We start from the raw sequence: 18,300 nt of genomic DNA, 5'->3' as shown, positions 1-18,300 counted from the left end.
GGTTACCTATGCTTAATGTGATTAGAAGTTCTTAATAAAGCTTGTAGTTTGGGCTGTGAGAGTTTGTTATGAATCCAGTATACACTTGATACGTGCTCATTATCTGATACCATGCCAAGCTAGTAGAAATTGCCCTGCAATGGGTGTCTTACCAGTAAGGCCAAGAAGTGAGTGATTTAAAGACTTTTCTAATTGGGTTACTTTCCTGACAATAAATTTAACTACACTTGTAGTAAAATAAAAGTCTACGGTAGAACGAAACTAATTGACAGAAAAAATGTTTGGGATCGTCTAATGAAAAAGGATAATTTTCCTCCTGTGCTTTGGGATGTAAAGTGGAAAGAGGCTGACTGTGGTACCTGCCCCAGGGCAGTGTGTTCCTAGGCAGACTCCCTGCACTGACAGAGGCTTGCAGCAAGTGCCAGTCATTACCTGGGGGAGCAAGGTGGAAGGGAGAAAGAAACCTCTTCATTTTCTCTTGTTCCCTCCACTGTTCTTATTTTCTGAGAAAGTCAGAACTGCTTGTGGAATACTGACTGCTAGGAGAAATGGTTTCCAGCAATGATTCCTAATGAAAGTTGAAGAATCATCCCACAGGGAGGCTGGTGATGGGGTTTAGAGAGGTATAAAATCAAAATATCTTTCAGCTATTTGGAAGGTTTATAAACTAGCTGGTTCTGGTGATTTTGTGGGATAATAATGTAATTAAAATTAGTTTTTTGTTTGTTTGTTTTAAATCAGTTTCCTTTGACAATCGATTCAAGGATGCATTTTACAAGAGATACAAATTTGTTGCTCATCTTGCTGGAGACTTGTATATTTTAATACATCTTTCCCCTTATTTCTTCATCAAGAAGCAATGGTGGCTTGTACTTACAGTAATTTATAATCACATGCATCTAGAACTAGGTCTTCAAGAATGATATGTTAGTACATATGATTAAAATGGAGATAGTATGTTTCAAAATACTGTTGTTATAAAAGAAAGAATAAGGAGATGGTCATAGTAAAGAGGTAGTTTTGTAAGTAATTGTTGATTGAACTTTGCAAATGTTAATGTGAAAGATCTCACCAAGCCTTCTGGGTTCTTCTTTGCTTCAGGATAATGCCACTGATAACAGGATAATATCTGAGTCTTCTGAGATGAATGAATATGAAACTCTTACTGCCAAGTTTCACTTTGTTGATCTGGCGGGATCTGAAAGGTTAAAGCGAACAGGAGCTACAGGAGAAAGGGCAAAGGAAGGCATTTCCATCAACTGTGGACTAGTAAGATTATACAATATAATGTAAAGCAAACCCAGGCCAAACACTTAGAAATGAAATTTATAGCTTATAGCTTAAATTTTTTTGTCTGTGTACTGGCTATTTTTTAATTAACTGTATTAAATGAAGTAATTTTTAAATTAACTGTATTTAATGTTTTTGTTAATGCTGAACTGCACTGAAAAGTAGAGCTGGTGATTATCAGTGGAGATTATAGTTTCATGTCTTTGTTTTGTGCACCATGGCTATGTGGAGGCTCTTTTAAAGTCTTTTAACTGTTTTAAAAAAGACACAAAAATACATGTCTGTCCTATATGTGAAAACATGTCTTGTTTTTTCTGGGCTATTGAGTTGTACCAGTTTTCTGGGATATTGTTCAATTAGAATTTTCTCAATGATTCTCTTGCCATCATGACATTGGTTATTTTCTGTAGTTCTTCTGGTTATATTATATGGAAGAGAAAGAATATTCAGTTCAATTTCATCATTGATATAAGCACAAAGCCAGCAGGATTTGGGGGATCTAGAGGACATAGTTGTGTCCTAACAAAGAACACATAAAGTGCATGAAGGTGGAAATCAGTGTGATGTAACTAATATAAGATCACAAAACTTCTATTTGCAGTGAAGTCCAGCCCTCAGTTTTGTGGAACAGATTGAAAGTGCTTTAAATCCTTCAAAGCAGGCAGGGTGTGTGCAGTTCTTCATCTGCTGGTGGCAGCTGCAGCATTTCCAAAGCAAGAACTTGCAGTACAGGGCGCCACCTAAAGCAAAATCCTTCAGTTTGACTGATGTGTGTGTTTTTCCACATAAAAATAATTTCACAGCCAAATGTTTGATTGTTTATAAACAAGCATTAGATCCTTCTAGTAATGGAACAGGATAGCCATTGACTACAAGCCTTTAATTTCAAGTCTTAAATGCTCAAATCATTATCAGACATTTTTTGCTTTATAACTGTAGAGGTACTAAATTCTAAGGGTTTTTTTTTAAATATGGGTCATATGCCCCATATTTTATTCTAAATGTAGCATAAAGCAGATAGATAAAATTAATTTTAAAGAAATTATAGCTACTGTTAGAGGTAGGGATCAACTTTGTCATCTAAAGCAAATATTTGTTTTATTAAGTAATACCAACATTAGTTAGTGACTGACATGAGATATTAGTAGTGCATGTGAATTGTGCTAAGCACTTTGGCACTTCAAGGTACCAGACTGTAAGTCATCCGATGCACTGTTGATAACACAAAAATTTCTAAATGAAAAATACAGAAATCTTCAGAAATACTTTTATGCTAACTGTCATGAGTATATTAATTTTCTCACAATATGCTGACTCCAGTTTGTAGGTGTTTTAATGTAAAGCTACACAGGAGCTGATTCTGACTTGTGTGTTATGTGATTTGGTGTTTTATAGCTGGCACTTGGCAATGTAATTAGTGCACTGGGAGATAAAAGCAAGAAGGCAACACATGTACCATACAGAGACTCAAAGCTTACAAGATTGCTTCAAGACTCTCTTGGGGGAAACAGGTATGAAAATTGGAACATTTCATGTATTTCATTGTGAATGAGCATGAATGAGAACATAATCTGCAGAATGTAAAATGAACATTAAATGACAATAAAAGTCTTGTTGGAGGAAGATTCTGGAGATAAATTGTCGTGCAAATATTGCTGTCAAGGGAAGGTTTTAAAGAGGATCTTTGCATTGTTCTTTTCAGTGCTATTGTTATTTTACTAGCCATGAAGCTTCAGGTTACTTAGAAGTTACCATTTTCAGGCAAGTTCTTCCCATGAAAATATCTGTAGATTGTAGATAGTACAAATTGTAGGTTTTGTTTACAGCATATTTTAAAGCTGTGATGAGTTTCTCCTTTAGAGGTTGTTTTTTTGTTGTTGTCGTTGCTTTGCTTTTTAAATGTCAGTGAATTGTTTGCTCTGACTGCCGTGCACAGGAGCTTGGAGTCAGTTTACCACCCACAGTCACTCCATCTTTTTAGAGATTATGTATCTCAGCCTATGATGCATCTGTTCAGTTGCCTGATGCTGGATTGCAGCCTAATAAAAACAAAGTAGTGTTTCACCAGTTTGTATGAATCCATTTGTATACATTCTGAACATACAGTGAAGGGAAGCTTTGACCTCTGAAGGCTTTATATAAGGAAACATTAACAAATTTATTAAAATAAGTCAGATTTTGTATTTGTAATGCTTACATGTACAAATATAAGAGAGACCACAGCTGAGTATATTTTACTAAGGTAATACTCTTGTTCTTGATCCAATACGCCTGGCTCCTGTGTCTGAGAGAGTAGGAAGTTTTACCCCAAAGGAGTTGGGAGAAGTGGAAGAAAATTGTCAAACTGTTGTGATGCTCTTCAGAGAGATATAGGTTTAGTAACAAGCTGAAGCACTGCAGTGTGAGAGAGAGCCAAAAAACCAAGTAAAATAAGGGTTAGACATTTTCAAAAGTGCAAAAGGGAGGAAGAAATTCAAGAATTGCAAACAAATCAGCAGAAATTAAACAGCATAGCTCTGCTAAGCTCTTTCTGTAAATAAATGCAAAAAACACTTCATTAATTTTTATCAAATACACCAGCTACTGAGCATGTTTAAAAAAAAAAAAATCTAAAATCGGCCTTTTGTAGAAATACTACTTTGACTCTGAAATATGTTCGCGTCTGACAGCTCTGCAGCTCCCCCTCCCCGTGTTCCTCGGGAGCAGTCCTGGAGTTTATTTGTGTGCGATGGGGGCGGCGGCCGAGCCCTGCACAGACACTCCCCTGCCTGGGAGAGAATCACAGGGGAGAAAAGTCAGGGTGTGACATAAGGACACTTGGTTAGCTAAAGCAAAGTCACATATGCAAGCAAAGCAAAGGAAATAATTCATTTCCCATGGGCTGGCAGGTGTTCAACCATTCCCAGGAAAGCAGGGCTCCATCATGCCTCACAGTGCTTGGGAAGACAAACCCTGTCACTCTGAGTATCCCCCCTTTTGTCTCAGTGCCCTGTTGTAATCTTCGCTGCCGTGTTGTTCTTGCCTCTCTGCTGGGGCTCTTCTCCATTCTCTGCAGCACAGTCCTTCCTGTCTTCTCAGGGACTCCTCCTGGGCTCTCGACCCACCCCTATTTATTTCAGTTACCTTCACGAGCTACAGCTGCTGCCCAACTAAGGACCCTGCAGCTGCAGCTTGTTTGGAGCAACTCAGACCCACACAGGTCTTACAATACAACATATATTCAGGCCCCCACAGTGCCCCAGCTTCATATGCTGAGCACGATTCCATATGGGATGGAACATCCCTTGGGTCAGGTGGGCTCAGCTGTCCGGGCTGTGTCCCCTCCCAGCCCCTTGTGCACCCACTGCTGGGGCAGCCTGAGGAGCAGAAAAGGCCCTGACTCTGTGTAAGCCCTGCTCAGCAGCAGCTCAAACATATCTGCATCATGGACCCATAGCCGGTGTTTCCAGCACAAATCCAAACCAGCTGAATAAAGTTAACTCTATCCCAGCCAAAACCAGCACAAATGTACAGATAGGAAATGCTGCCCCAGAATGTTTTAATGATACTTGTATGTATTCTTTCTGTCTTATTTTCTGATTGATGAGAATTGTGTGGATGCTTTCCTTCCCCCCAGTTTTTTTGTGACATATATGCTGTGACATCTCAAATCAGCACGTTGCTGTTAAGGAAGATTTTTTTTCATATATATTTATATATAAAATCCTCACTTTTTTATGGGTTTCTTGTCTGGGCTTTGGCAATCAAAATGCGTTGGAAAGCTAAATTTTAACAAATATTGCATTTTTTTCTTCAGGACAGTCAGATTTAGATTTCTTTATGCCTTTTCTGTAGCCCTCCAATTTCCACTCTAGGTATAACCATCCACATTATTGTTTCTCTCTTAACTAATCCTTACAGAAATTTACTAGTAAGGATTTGGATTAGGTTGTAGTAAATCCTGAGTTAACAGTGATGAAAACATTGTATCACTGTACTATTCTCACAATAATCCTTATTTTAAGTATAATGCTGTAACAGTTCTGAAGTAGCACTTTAATATTAATGTTTCTTGAATTATTCAAATAAAAATATGGAGCATTGATGTTGTAAAAGAGATGTTAAAATGTATAATATGAAAAATTAAAACCTTCCTAACTTCAGGAGCAGGGGGAGCAATTTAAAGAAATGGTGACATAAAGGAAGTAGAACAGTGTCAAAAAAAATTCTGGTCCATTTTACAATTCAGATAGAAAAATGGAGTTCAAGTTGTTCAGTTCTCAAGATGGACACATAGCAGAACCAGTTCTCTGAGATTTAGAAATGTAAGCACATTCTCAAAGTCAGAATTAAAAAAATTATTCCTAATCTTGCATGGCTTTATCTTGAGGACTAAAAGAGTTTGGAGAACTGGCACAAAGATACAGGTGAGAACTGAGGAAGAGTTGCTGAAAGTGACTTTTTTTGTATCCCCAGGCTAGTTAGTTACTGTTTCTAGCTTAGTTTCCCAGTGTGTATGGTGGATATCGATTGTTTGCCTCACAGAGTGTTGCAGGGATTAATTTTTTTTGTTTTAGTCTGAAATGATAGAAAGTGAAGACCAGAACCCAGCCTGCCTGATGCAGATAATGCTTCTTTGCCCGAGAAACATTTCACTCTTTCCAGCTTAACTATCCAAGTTGTGACATACAACAGAGAAGCAAATTCCTTTAAAACTTACAGGAGTATTCTCAGTCCATCAAATGCAGATGTTTTACCCTTTCTGTTGAGAATTTAGGCAATGTATGCACCTTCAGAGTGATCTGCAGCTGGAATTCTGGTTCTGACCTTTTAGGCTGTTCTTACCTGATGTGAAATGAGTGTGCTCCAGGTACTGAGGGAGTGAACCTGTTGACTGATGGAAGCTTGGTTGGAGTGAAAATTGTTTTGGTTTTTATTTCTCCATTTGTCCTACTGAGTCCTGCTGGTCTATCTGCTTTATCCTCCATTGGGAGCATGGAATGTATTCTCATCCTGCAACAATATCCCATGATGGGATGGCTAGAGGATGTTGTAGGAAACTGAAAGAAGCATGATTGTTCATAACCCTCTTAGGCCCACAGCTCTGGTCCTGCTGCTTTTTGTTGTACAAAGTTGCTTTAAGCAGTGGTGTTATGAAATGTGGTGCAGATACAGTTACAGACATAGAGTGCTAAGGGTAAGTCCCAATTTGGGCTTCTGTTGGAGAACAGGAGAACTTGCAATGGAGAATTCAGCCAGTTCAGAACCTGAGGTAGGGAATAGGCACATTAGACATGTATGGACAGGTAAGATGAACATTTGGGTATCTTCCAGATGAAGTAGGTAAGCAGCTCAGGAATTACAGTAGGCAGTCCTGACAGCGGCATGATCCAAATCACTGTTGAGGAATTTAGGTTGACTATAAATTCCTCAATCTAAGTTTATGTATGATTAGGCTTACTGAATGTAATTTGGCAAACGTTTCTGGAAACACTTATTAATTGCTTTTACAATTTCATGTGTGGAACAAGTAATGATCTAGCATCTCCTGCTCTATGCTAGGGTGATACAAGACATAGCACCTGTAGCACCTGCTGACCTTTGTGGTTCTTGGTTTGGAGTGAGCTAGATGCAGAAAGATTTTCACAAGAGATATAAAGTAAAGTAAAATACTGTGAAGTTGCTACTCTTGTTTCACCTCGTGCCTGAGCACCTGTTAGCTGCTCTCTGCTCTTTTTTCCTTGGCGTGTGATGCTGACCTGTGTTTCTGGCTTCCAGCCAAACGCTCATGATAGCGTGTGTGAGCCCTTCAGATCGAGACTTCATGGAAACTTTGAACACGTTGAAGTACGCCAACCGGGCACGGAACATCAAGAACAAGGTGATGGTTAATCAGGACAGGGCCAGTCAACAAATAAATGCTTTGCGCAGTGAGATCGCACGGCTACAGATGGAACTCATGGAATACAAAACTGTAAGTTTGTCCTCTTAGGATTTCTTCTGCTTTAAAATGCTTATAATTCCACAGGTTGGTTTTTTTCCCCCTGTTGACTATTTCCACTTCATATGCTATAAACATTGGAAAAGCAGCCCTGATGTAAACAGCACTTAATTCCAGTGATTACCAGATATTTTTAGAAAATTTAGATTATATCCCCAAAAAAGAGATGTCAGCAAATGTCAGTGATATTTACTGATGATGCATGCTGTTTGCTTCTAAGTCAAAAATGACCAAACCACAACTTAGATTGATGCATAAGTGAATGTGTGATTACTGTGTATTGCTTTTGAAAACTTCCTAGATGGCTAAAACAGTTTGTGTTAAAAATCCAGTCTCAAGTATATAAGGCAAATAGTCATACCTGTTTCTTCCTGAAGTTTATTCAGTATTTTCAGCAATAAAGGTCATTACCAAACAGAATCAGCTTTTGCTCTTCTTGAGCTAGTATTCTGATTTGAGAAAGAGTTATCTTTTCATTTTTTAATCTCTTCAAGAACTTGTATTTCAGACTGAAGGGAATTACACAAAACCCAGATGCCAAGGTGTCGGCCCAGACATCAGTCATTTGAAAACTATCCCTTTATCATTGTTTTAAACTCTTTGAGAGATAGTCTTGTGCTATGAGTGTCTGCTTGGCATTCTGAGTCATCTAAAAAGTGGATTGCATTTACTAAGTTAGAATTCTTTTTAAGTGCACGTCAGCCTTGACTAGTAATAAAATATTTTTACTTTCTTGAAGGGTAAAAGGATTATAGATGAAGAAGGCGTTGAAAGCATCAATGACATGTTCCATGAGAATGCAATGCTGCAAACAGAAAACAACAACCTGCGTGTTAGAATTAAAGCAATGCAAGAGACGATTGATGCTCTTAGAGCCAGAATAACGCAGCTTATGAGTGATCAGGCCAACCAAGTGCTAGCCAGGACAGGTATGCTGTGAATGTGCAAAAACTGCTTCATAAACTCGTGAACTCAAATTACTTCCTTGCTTCATTGATCCCTTGAAATGAAATGATGCCTTTTTATTAGCAATGTAGGACCTGCTTTGGCAGGGATAGGCCCCCATATTATTTCTTCTGTTTCTGAAGTCTTTTTTAAAATAATATAAATAGTTTGGTACCCTGATTTGACCATCCATTTAGAAATGTGAACAAGAGGAAACATGAAATAATATTTTTATATAGGAATTATTTGTATGCTTAGCCCCTGTGGTGATTTAACAACCAGACCAAGTTAATTTGACTCCAAATGAAACTTCAGATAAGGAATTTTGATTTAAGCATTATTAAAATGTGCTAATATGTAAAACAAGTTACATATGACGATCACATGAGAGAGGAACAAAAAATGTAACCCGGTTTAAGAAGAAAAGCTATTTTACAAATAAGTTAAGGTTTACATGTGTAGCCCCTGTGATTGTTATCCTTTGCTGGTACCTTGTGCCTAGTAGCTATATTCAAATGTTTATACTGTTACTACTCTTTCTCAATGTTTCCCTTCCCTCATTCCCCTTTTTCCTCTGTCTTTCAAAGGAGAAGGAAATGAAGAAATTAGCAACATGATTCATAACTATATCAAGGAAATTGAAGATCTCAGGTATTTGCATTATATGTATTTGGACAATTTTTGTTTAAAAAAATAATAGAAGTGTTAGCAATGCTTCAGCTGTTTTCCTGTGTGTGGATTACTTTAGGAGAGTGGTCCTTCAGCTTCTAAAACCACCTGATGTTGCTGTTGGACACAAAAATGTAAAATGTTAGAGATCAAACTGACAATAGAAATGAGAGTAAGATGTTGCCTAAATTATGGTGATAACTTAATATTGTTGTACCAAGGACAGTAAAACTTAGAACAATCCTTTATAATTTTATAACCTCATATAAAAATGACAGCACTGAGAAATTACTTGTTTAAATTTTTTTTTTTAAAAAATACTTCCTTTTAAAATTCAAAAACTCTTAAATATTTTAGATATTTTTATTTATCTATGTCTTGGACATCTACCGTGCAAAAATTATCAGGCCTATCCTCAGTTTACATTAGAGCTTTTGTGTAGCTTTCATGTACTATCTATATTCATAAAGCATGTGTATAGGTGTGTGTGTATATATATCTATATATAAAAGGAAATTAAAGGAATTACTACATTGTATTTTTTAGACTTCACCTTGGTTTGTAGTTTCCTTTTAGACAGAATGTAGTGCATTGAAGTTACAGAGGCAAAAGAGTGTACACCTTATGTACTGGAGATAGTTGTAATTAATGGTCTACAATTCTTCCTTGTTTTGTTTTTTATTAAGAGCAAAATTATTAGAAAGTGAAGCAGTGAATGAAAATCTTCGACGAAACTTGTCAAGAGCCTCATCCAGAGCCACGTACTTTGGTGGACCATCAGCATTTTCTGCTTCTATGCTTTCCTCAGAGAAAGAGACAATGGAAATTCTAGATATAGCCAAGAAAGATCTAGAAAAGCTGAAAAAAAAAGAAAGGAAAAAGAAAAAGAGGTGGTGTATTAATTATAATGCTATTTGTTTTGTCTTTCTTAGTAAAAAGGCCTATTTTTTTAATTACTGGGACTTAAAAAGGCTTTTTGTGTGGATTTGGATCCTAAACTGCTGTTACCTCAAACCCTTTTACATGCTGAAGTTACAATTTTTCTTTTGCATCTTTTCTTCCAGTGAAGTGTGCATTAGTTGTCTCCTTTGTAATGAACTTTTCAATGTAATTATGCACAATGATAAAAGCACAGGTGCTCTCTCTAAATTCTGTTGTTTTTAAAAATTTCTTCTAAAATGCACCTGAAATCTAACAGAAGTTTAAAAAAATTATAAAAATTTTTCAAACTCTTATGTCAAAACTGAAAGAGCTTTCTGAAGAAAAGATATTCTGAATAGCTGGGGATTCTTTGGTAGCTGTTGAAATGGCTTCTTTTGCTTTATCTTTTGCTTCTATGAATGTTTTTTTAATTTGAGGTTTCCTAATTCTCTGCAACATCATGCTTTGCTGGATTTTTTTGCTGTCCAACTTCTCATCTACTAAAATCCTCATAGAGATTGACAGAAATGCCTGTTTAGATAGCAGTTAGCACAGCAAGGCTTTGTGCACTCAGAGACTTTGCATCCATTAGAAATCTCTCAGTTTTAGTTGAAATTTTCCATGCTTCTAATCTGTTACTCTTTTTAATAATGGTCCTTCAGACTTCTACAAGTTCAAAGGAAAGCTATAACAGTTTAAGCTTGAAAAAGTCCAAAGTATAAAGTCTAAAAAGTATAAAGTAGATGAGGATCAGTCATATCTTTAATTTTAGGTCCTGTATCTATGAATCCGTTTACCACACAAATGTCTGTGCTTTTAGAGAGCAACTAGATTTTTTTGCATATCATTTTTCAGGAAGCTCTAAGACTTTTAGGGGGATTGTGATAGATTTTGTCTCATTTTTATAGAACTTGAGGGTAAGATGGAAGTATTAAATAAAATCAGCAGAATGTTCTGTCCTCTCTTCAGCCAAGCACTTCAGTATGCCCTTTAACTATAAATGCAGGAACAAAAAAATTTGATTTTGTACTTGTTAACACATTTTAAAATCAGGCATGCATTTAGCTACATGCTTAGATACAGCCTCAGTTGTTAGGTTGTGTTTTTGTGGTTTGGTTTTGTTTTGGTTTTTTGAAAGCCAGTCATACTTCCTCACACCAAGAAAATAATATTGTGATGGGATGGCCAAGTAATCTGATCTGAAAGTAGGGACTACTTGCCATAAATTATTTTTGAGGTCAGTTTTTAATCCTGGCATTATAGAATTAGAGAGCTATAGAGAAATTAAAGTTGAAAGAGGCCTCTTGATGGCTTCATCTTAAAGTGGGCCTTGTGTTCTGTAAATTGGGGTCATGCTGTTCAAAGTGCTGCTAAGGTTTGAATCTGTCTACTGGCCTATCTGCAGACTGCTTTGTAATAAATACTTGGAAATTTCTGAGGTGCATGTGTTGGGAGGAAAATCCCTAGATGCTGAGAAATGTTAGAATTTGAGGGATTCTACATTGTCATTCTTGCTATCTGCAGAGTGCTTCTATCCAATTGTGTTAAGGCTGTATCACTGTGAAATTTTATTCTATTGAACTTTCAGGAATTGGCAGTATGCAGTCCACAGACACTTTGCCATGCAGTTTGATGGGGATTCTTTGTTATAATTCTGTCTTCTGTAGGCATTTAGTTGCATTTACTCTACTATTTCTTTTTAGTGTTGCCCTTCCTTTCAAATGTCTAACTAGCATTTTTCCATTAAAATGGGATTGGTAAGCCTAGCTACTATTTCTGCCCCATCTGCTGCCTTTCTTGGTCTTTTGTTTCCTGGGTATGGGCCAGTATGACAAAAGATGCATAATTTTAAATACATACAACTTATTTAAATTGTTGTGAGGTAGCCTGAAGGTCTAAGAGCAGGGTTCTGAATGAGCAGCAGGTATGTAGTGTTATAGATCTGTAGCCTTAATAAGCACCTGTCATGAAGTTTATTGGAAACAGTTTACACAGTTTACTGCAGTTTACACAGCAGTAATATTTTACCTACTGATTGGAGTATCCCACAGTATGACTTAATGTGATTTACTCACTAGAAGCCCCTGAGCAAATCTTCCACATTCCTTTCAGTTGTTAGTCAACCTTACATACCTGGTAACCATTTCTGATTGTTTTCTTTTGACTCCCCTAATCTTAATTAAATTAAATTAGTGATGAAAGTTACATGGGGTTCAGCTTGCTAACTCCTAGCTGATGCCAGAGGAAGGTGGTTGGCAGTATAAGGTGAAAAGGCAGCAAAAGCTCTTGCTCAAAACTTTGCCATAATGGGAAATGAGGAATTTCAGTAGTTGATGAATTTTAAGCCATCTTTATGCTTAAAAATGTCATGAAGATTTTTTTACTGAAAAATCCACATTTATTCAAGAGGAAACAGTGCAGGCAGAAATACTAACATTTTGTCCATCTCATTGCTTCTGGTGCATGTTTTTTGTTAATTTATTAATAACAAGAAATTATTCACATGTACTTTCTGAATCCCAGAAAAATAGGCTGCCGTTTTCTACTTTTTATTTTAAAACATACAACAAAACCCAAACAAAAAATGAATGCAGTTTGAACATTTTTGTATTAATTATATTCATAATATATTATTTAGAATATTAATAAGTTAATAATTAAAAATTTTTCTAATACAATATGTTATCAGCATATATAAAACTAGTGCCTTGTTTTTTCCTGATATCTTCCTGAGAGTATATAACTTTGGGTCAGTGGGAGTATTTGTAATTTTCAGTATTTTACCAGCCAGTTTTAAGTGGAGAAAGAGGAGAAATATTTTTCTAGAATTGAGATATTTTCCTAATCTATTTTTAGAAATAATTTGCAAAGTTAAATATATTGTCTAAAACTTCTTCCTTAGTGTAACCTGAATTTACTTGTTATCAGTGGCAAATTAGTTAACCTACACATGCTTCTTTTTTGTTTTCTGTTTACTTTCCAACTGTCCAGGATGTATTGCCTTTTTACTACTTGTTGTCTCTTGATGGTATCTTTTAAAATTTCATTTTAAACTCCGCAAGCTCATATATATCATTTTTTTACCTTCTTATCACTTTTGCTTTTCACTGTCTGGTTTGTCCTTCATTGGCTTGGCCTTCCAATACTGTACCTCGTGCTTTTGAAGGCTACAGAAACTTGAGGAAAGCAGTCAAGAAGAAAGAAGGTTGGAATATTTCCCAGGTTTTTAATTACCTGTCATTTCAATTAACTGGTTTTCATACATGAAAAGAAGTTGGGCAGAATTCATAGGTACTTCAGGAGTAGTTAATTTTCAGAATTCTTTCTGGGTTTTCACTTCCAGTTAGTATTTTAACTGGAAGAAATCTCTGTTGTGGAATTGAGGTTGACTCTGGAGTTACACAGGGTTGAGCAAGCTTTTATGGGGAGGTGGCACCTTTGGGAATTCATGTTGAATTAATTGTTTTCTTTCTTGCATGGCCTAAGAGAAATGAAAGGCAGGAGGAAGGTGCAGTAACACACATAGTATGAAATGTATAGCAGGCAGTATATGACAATAATAACTTTGGCATGTAAGATCAGGAGTGTCTTGGGCCATCACACCTCAGTCAAGTCGGCTGCTTTGGTTTCTGAAAACATGTGACAAAAGCCTTTATCATTCCTCCCATTCTGTTTTAGCCAAGCCAGTAGATGAATAGTCATTCATAGAGAGGAGTTAAGCTGAGAACTCTAAAAAGAGAACTAAATTATGATTAAAAATGAAACTAAAGTTGTTTTTATTTTTCTGCTGTCTGCTTTGATCCAAAAAAGCCACCCACTGAATTGATGCAGATGATGTGAAACCACAGACCAGTAGCACACATATTAAGCAGTGCAGTTCTGCCTGGGAGAGCTGCTGGCTTTCCTCCTTCCTGTCTCCCCTCTTTCTCTGGCAGAGCACAAATCCTCTGTAGTGGTTAGTTCTGTACTAGTAGAAGGGAAACTGGGGGTTTGCCTCAATTTGCATGAGGATTGCAGCTAAGATCCATTATCTTCTAGGTTTAACAACCAACACAGAACATGTTCTGGTTTGAGGGAGATGAGAATTGATTGAAATAAGATTGTGTGACACAATGTTCCCTGATAGGCATTTTTTTGTGTACAAATCTGGTTAGATTTTTAAATTCCAGCATCCCCAGCTGCTGCATGGATTCAGATGATCCAAGCAAAAGCTTTCTGCTTTGTGCATGGTCAGCTCATAACTGGTAATGAGTGGGGCAGAAGAGAATCAGTTAGCATTGAACAGATTAAAAAGTAATACAGCAGAAAATCACATGTACACAGCACTGTGCTACTCAACAGGCCCTTTTTAGATTTGAGCTCTGTTTTAAAGGTGTCACCAAATCATAGTGTCTCAAATCTACTGTATATTTCTTGTCCCTGCATTGAGAATTGGATTGGCCCAAGAGTTTGATCTTGAAGCTGAGCTCCTCTTGGTATCAGTGGAGGAGGATGTGCATTTCCAGTTTCTGTGGCTGATCAGTGACAGCACAACTTGCCAAACTTTTGTGCAGCTGATGTTAGTTGAGGTGGATTCCACACTATGCAGTCCTAACCACATTTTTTCATTATTACCCCCATGGTGTCTAGCTCTATTCTGTCACAACTTCCCATCCATTGGAGCTTTGGGTTTTGTAGCACTAGAGGGACTGATACCTGGTCAGGGACAATTTGCAGAGTGCCACTGATTTTTTGTTTTATATTTTCATGTGGTGTCTTAAATGTGCACTTAAAAATGTTAAAACTTGCCCTAATGAGTAATACACCAAACATTTAGAACTAAACAAAAAAAAAACCTGCTGTAAACCCTATTTATTGTTGTATCAGTGTTTTGAGCATTCACTTTATGTCAAAGTAGATAACTAATCAAAAGAGTGATTATAGTACAATAAATTAGGATATTGTTTAAGGTTTATACATAAATGTTGAGACTATTCTAAGTAGAGTAGGCTCTGTTATAGCTTGAAAGTGTAGGAATACCTGTAATGTACAGTATACTTGTACACAATCTTATTTTATTGTTTTGTAAAAGCTACTCTGGGTACACTGCAACTTCCATGCAAAATGAGTACTGCTGTAGTATATGGAGATGTATATTCTGATTGTCCCAGTTGTGCAGGATGCTGGAACAATGTGCTAATCATTACTATTACCTTGCAAACCAAGATTAAGAGTAATTAGGCATTATTTTATTATCTGCAGAAGTTTGGAAGTTGTGTTTTACCCATGCCCAACACCTGTATGTTTTTCTAACTACACTTTGTTTTTCATCTTTATTTGGAATTACAACTTACTGGTTTGGGGGATGGAAAACAACTGCCATTTCAGTTTGTGAATAATTTGTGTCTGCCTCTTCTACTAGTGTTAAGGAGGATAACACAGACAACGAGCAGGAGAAAAGAGATGAAAAAGGCACTTCCGAGAGAGAGAATAATGAATTGGAGGGAGTAAGTATTTATAAATGTTTGGTTTATTTGTTCATTGTCTGTTTAAAGATTTACAAGGTTATAGAAAGAAAATTAGGAATGTGCTAGGTGAATACTGCAGCTTTGCAGTGATAGTCAAAAATGACTTAGGCATGGAAAAGTGTGGAGTGCTTTAATGTCTGTATGTTTTGTAGGAGGAAATTCAAGAAGTCAGTGATCATGATGATGAAGAAGAGGAAGATGATGAGGATGAAGATGATATGGAAGTTGTTGAAAGCTCAGATGAATCAGATTCTGACTCTGATGAAAAAGGTGATGTCAGTGCAATGTTCTGTAGTTTTTCAAATAATATCTGTCAAACCTCAGGTCTTGGTAGGCAAGAAAGTGTTGTCAACTGTCTGTGTGCAATTCTCTGTGAAGAGCATGGTCTGTGAGTTATTGTTTTTGGTTATGGTGCTAAAACATGTAATAGAGAGCTGATCAAGTGTCCTTGTATGGGTTTTGAAATTGACCAGAGGCCAGGTTCACTGTGATTTGTGTGGAATCCTCCCATGCACAATATGTATTTACAGTGACCCTCAGATTGCAAGGATTATCTGTATTCATGTGGTCCTTGCTTTACTTTAACAGAAATCTTTCTATTTTAGAAAATTATCAAGCTGACTTGGCAAATATCACCTGTGAAATAGCCATTAAGCAGAAGCTGATAGATGAGCTGGAAAACAGCCAGCGAAGGCTGCAAACACTGAAAAAACAGTATGAAGAGAAACTAATGATGCTACAACATAAAATTCGAGACACACAGCTCGAAAGAGATCAGGTTCTTCAAAACTTGGGTAAGAAGTACAAAATCATTGATCTTGTATAAGCTGTTGAACCATTTTCTACTTGTCTTATTTTCCTTTTCAAATTTGATAAGAAATTGCAGAAGACAGAAGGATGTTTTGTACCTATAATGCCAGTGAATGATTCTTTAATCATTCTAGTTTCTATCAGAATTGAGAGAAGAATTTTTTGAAATGTATTGCTACTGACAGGTATTTGATTTGGGTCAATAAGCATTTTCAGTTTTCTAAGAGCTCTCATAATCCTGGGGATAGTTCCTGATTAAAAGATTTTTTCGTGTTCTTTCCTCCCCACTTTATTTTTATTTGCCTGAGAATAAGAAAAAGGATCAGTGAAACACACCTTTCAGAGGTGTTTACTGACCAAACCTTTTTGAATATGTATTAGTATTGAGATGACAAACTACCTATGACTCAAGAGTCCCAAGCCACAAATAACTGCTCTTTGGGAGTGCTGTGGAAAGTATTTTGTTTGTTTTTCTTTTTTAAACATATATATGCTTTATGGTTATACACTGTCTAAGCTGTTTGCTGTTCCCCTGTTATTCCTTAGCCCTTCCCTTGTTGATCAGTGTCAGAAGAGGAATACTAGGCTTGATGACTTTTAGAAGTGTTGTTATATTCCTGTGCACATATGTGTGAATGTGTGTATTTGTGCTTTCAGGTGCTCAGATTTGTTACAAAGAAGTCAGAGGAAAGTGTTAATAGTTGATCTCTTATCCCAGAGTGTATACACGGTGGGAAATTCAAAGCAGTGTAGGTGGCAAGAACTAGAGAAAAATTAGGTTGTTTTAAAGGTATTGCAGAGCAATGCTATAGCAGTGCTAGAGCAGAGGAAGTAGTTAGCTACTGTGGCTGGCAAAGTAAAAGTACTCTGAACAAAAGCAGATTAAGAATTCCCTTTTACTCTAGGTTCTGTAGAGACCTATTCAGAAGAAAAGGCAAAAAAAATCAAGTCAGAATATGAAAAGAAACTCCAAGCCATGAATAAAGAACTGCAGAGACTTCAAACAGCGCAAAAGGAACATGCACGTTTGCTTAAAAATCAGTCTCAATATGAAAAGCAGCTGAAGAAACTGCAGCAGGAGGTGACAGAGATGAAGAAAACCAAGGTATATTTCAGTAAATGGAAGTGTTGCACAATGAATGTTTACTGAAAATTAGGTTGAAATCTCCTGTGCATCCATCTGTCTGATAACTCTGTTCTTGCTGTTATCTGCTTGAAAGTCTGAAAATAGAAGAGATGCAAGCATCAGGCTGTTCCTGGGGGAGAGGGGCAGCTTTAGGTTTAATGAACAGAAATTAAGTTATCAAACATTCATAAGCTTGCACAGCTTATTAGCTGTTATTCAGCACTGAGTGAAGACGACATTAGATGGAAGACATAAATGGCTAAAAGCATGCAATATAGGAAAATGGCAATTTGAAGAGAAAACTCTCTATGGTTGGGGGCAGGGAGCAGCACTTGAGTGTGAACAGCTTTTCTAAGTGATGATTTCTTTACAGGTTCGCTTGATGAAACAAATGAAAGAAGAGCAGGAGAAAGCTAGAATGACTGAATCTAGAAGAAACAGAGAGATTGCACAGCTTAAAAAGGAGCAACGCAAACGAGAGGTGATTTGAAGATAAAGAACTTTCATTTGGAATAAGCACATGCCATCACTATGTGCCTCTGCTTGTGCCTCACAGGCACACAGTGAGTATATGCATTCACTGAGGCAGGCATGTACCTGTGTATTTTCACCATGAAAATGCACAAGATTTGGTTTCACTTCCATGCAAACACAGTTCCTAGCTTCAGGTGATAAGTCTTGTTGTGCTTATGGAGTATGTATATCAATTTTATCAGTGAATTAGTGGTTAGTAAATCTTCAAAAATTATTACTACCACCTTGCTTGTTTGGAATTATTGTTTTTGATAGAATTTATACAGTGAAACATTTGTTTTTGTTCTGCATTAGGAAGATCAAGAAATAATCATGACTTGAGACTTAATGTCACAGCAATTTTGCAGACTTGTATTAAGCTGTAGAGGTCTCTTTTTTTGTTTATACAATGCAGTCCTTGTAAGAGGGAATGGAAAAAATATCATGTGCTATTTCTATTTTTTTAACAGCATCAGCTCAAGCTTCTGGAAGCTCAGAAAAGAAACCAAGAAGTTATCTTACGTCGCAAAACTGAAGAG

At 36.7% G+C, this 18,300-nt stretch overlaps 1 protein-coding gene across 6 annotated transcripts in view; it reads left to right on the top strand.

Annotated features, from left to right (window-relative positions):
* The window catches only part of KIF21A (kinesin family member 21A), an 87,654-nt gene that overhangs the window by 37,546 nt on the left and 31,808 nt on the right, over positions 1 to 18,300 (top strand). For 4 of the 6 annotated variants that reach the window (XM_064702810.1, XM_064702809.1, XM_064702814.1 and 1 more), the window contains exons 6-18: positions 1,102 to 1,269; positions 2,686 to 2,801; positions 7,048 to 7,243; positions 8,010 to 8,199; positions 8,803 to 8,866; positions 9,571 to 9,774; positions 12,972 to 13,010; positions 15,207 to 15,291; positions 15,465 to 15,582; positions 15,918 to 16,106; positions 17,028 to 17,227; positions 17,622 to 17,729; positions 18,232 to 18,300. In XM_064702810.1, the coding sequence (XP_064558880.1) occupies positions 1,102 to 1,269; positions 2,686 to 2,801; positions 7,048 to 7,243; positions 8,010 to 8,199; positions 8,803 to 8,866; positions 9,571 to 9,774; positions 12,972 to 13,010; positions 15,207 to 15,291; positions 15,465 to 15,582; positions 15,918 to 16,106; positions 17,028 to 17,227; positions 17,622 to 17,729; positions 18,232 to 18,300 (1,746 nt within the window). The remainder of the gene's footprint in view (positions 1 to 1,101; positions 1,270 to 2,685; positions 2,802 to 7,047; positions 7,244 to 8,009; positions 8,200 to 8,802; positions 8,867 to 9,570; positions 9,775 to 12,971; positions 13,011 to 15,206; positions 15,292 to 15,464; positions 15,583 to 15,917; positions 16,107 to 17,027; positions 17,228 to 17,621; positions 17,730 to 18,231) is intronic. The other 2 variants (XM_064702812.1, XM_064702811.1) reach the window with 1 other exon arrangement.

This window comes from Zonotrichia leucophrys, chromosome 1A (genome assembly GCF_028769735.1).
Source record: "Zonotrichia leucophrys gambelii isolate GWCS_2022_RI chromosome 1A, RI_Zleu_2.0, whole genome shotgun sequence".
NCBI lineage: Eukaryota > Metazoa > Chordata > Aves > Passeriformes > Passerellidae > Zonotrichia > Zonotrichia leucophrys.
This window is presented reverse-complemented; position numbering and strand designations above follow the sequence as displayed.